The sequence below is a fragment of the Hipposideros armiger genome, unplaced genomic scaffold (genome assembly GCF_001890085.2).
Source record: "Hipposideros armiger isolate ML-2016 unplaced genomic scaffold, ASM189008v1 scaffold_658, whole genome shotgun sequence".
NCBI lineage: Eukaryota > Metazoa > Chordata > Mammalia > Chiroptera > Hipposideridae > Hipposideros > Hipposideros armiger.
In genome coordinates this window covers 350455-351940 of record NW_017732008.1, presented here as the reverse complement: position 1 = coordinate 351940, position 1486 = coordinate 350455, and the positions used below count along the sequence as shown (strand labels likewise).

General features: G+C 49.9%; 1 protein-coding gene across 1 annotated transcript; it reads right to left on the bottom strand.

The window, feature by feature from the left end:
* On the bottom strand, positions 1-824 carry LOC109372696 (NADH dehydrogenase [ubiquinone] 1 alpha subcomplex subunit 5-like). Its single transcript, XM_019626102.1, has 2 exons — positions 755-824; positions 1-152 (listed from the first exon to the last, which is right to left on the bottom strand). Exons 1-2 carry the CDS (start codon positions 822-824, stop codon positions 1-3), a joined length of 222 nt encoding a protein of 73 aa, XP_019481647.1.
* Positions 825-1486: the final 662 nt, after the last annotated feature.

Sequence of the window (1486 nt, the reverse complement as noted above, 5' to 3'; positions counted from 1 at the left end):
CTATAGGTTGGCAGGAGGCTCTTCCACTAAACGCTCCCACGGCTTCCATTGTATCATTTTTCTTGCCAGACTTAATTCATCTTCAGCCTGAAGAATCACCTCTTCTATTTGGCCACCTTGAAGTGGTCTTCTAATTTTTTTTTTAACATCTGCTTCTGCTTTAACCATACCCAGCTTGTCATTTGTAATCTGTTCTGTATACTCTCTCTATGCTGCATTTTTAGGGATTTGCTCAAGAACATCAAGAGTCGGGCCTGCTGAGTGGTGTGTTGGTTAAGAGCTGGCTTGGGATGCCAGCTCTGAGGAGAAGGGCCCCAGTTCGGATCCCACATGAGGGCCAGTGACACTGCCCTCTACAGACAAGATGGTGAACAACAGTTCAACCTGGAGCTGGGCTGCCGTGAGTTGCTGGCACCAGGCAGGCTTCAGCTCCTGCTGCAGTGAGCTGCCATAAGCTACCGCATGTGGCCAGCAGCCAGTGTGAGCGGGCGGCAGCCGGTGTGAGCTGCCAAGAGCCACTGTGAGCGGCTGTCCAATGGCCGGTGACCGATCTGCCTCACCCGGTAAGAGCACAATGATAATACCAACATGGGCCAGTGAAGCAACGTCCTCCACAACTAGATTGAAGAACAAAAGGACAGCAACTTGTCTGTTCCCCTTCCCCTGATTCCCCAGCACTGTTCCCCTCCCCCAACTCCCCAATAAAATCTTAAAAAAAAAAGAACATCAAGAGTCTTTGTGTACAATATCCTTAGCCTCTCATGTGGCCTCTCACATACATCCAATACCACAAAGCCAGTGGTCTTCTTCAGCACGCCCACCATGACAGTGCCAAGTAGGCTTTTTTATTATTATTTTGGGGGAGAAAATGTCAAGTTACAGAGAAATTGCATGTAGAGTACAAAAAAAATATTTTTTTTCCTGAACCATTTGAGTGTAACTTGTCAACATAATGCCCCACCTTCCCCCAAATCCTTTTGCATACTTCCTACAAATACTGACCTCTCCATAAAGAGAGTAAACCATCAAAAATCAGTAAATTGGGCCGGCCGAGTGGCGTGATGGTTAAGAACTGGCTTGGGATGCCAGAGGGCCCCGGTTTGGATCCCACATATGAGGGCCAGTGACACTGCCCTCCACAGCTAAGATTCTGAACTACTGCTCAACCTGGAGCTGGGCTGCCATGAGTTGCCGGCTACGGCAGAGGCTGCAGCCCCTGTGGCAGTGGGTTGCCATGGGCTACCGTGTGTAGCCAGCAGCCACCTTGAGCGGCCAGCAGCCGCGGTGAGCGGCCATCCAGAAGCCAGTGACCGATCTGCCTCACCCGGTAAGAGCGCAATGATAAACCAACATGGGCCAGTGAAGCAACGTCCTCCACAACTAGACTAAAGAACAAAATGACAGCAACTTGTCTGTTCCCCTTCCCCCAATTCCCCAGCACTGTTCCCATCCCCCCAATTCCCCAATAAAAGTCTTTAAAAAAATC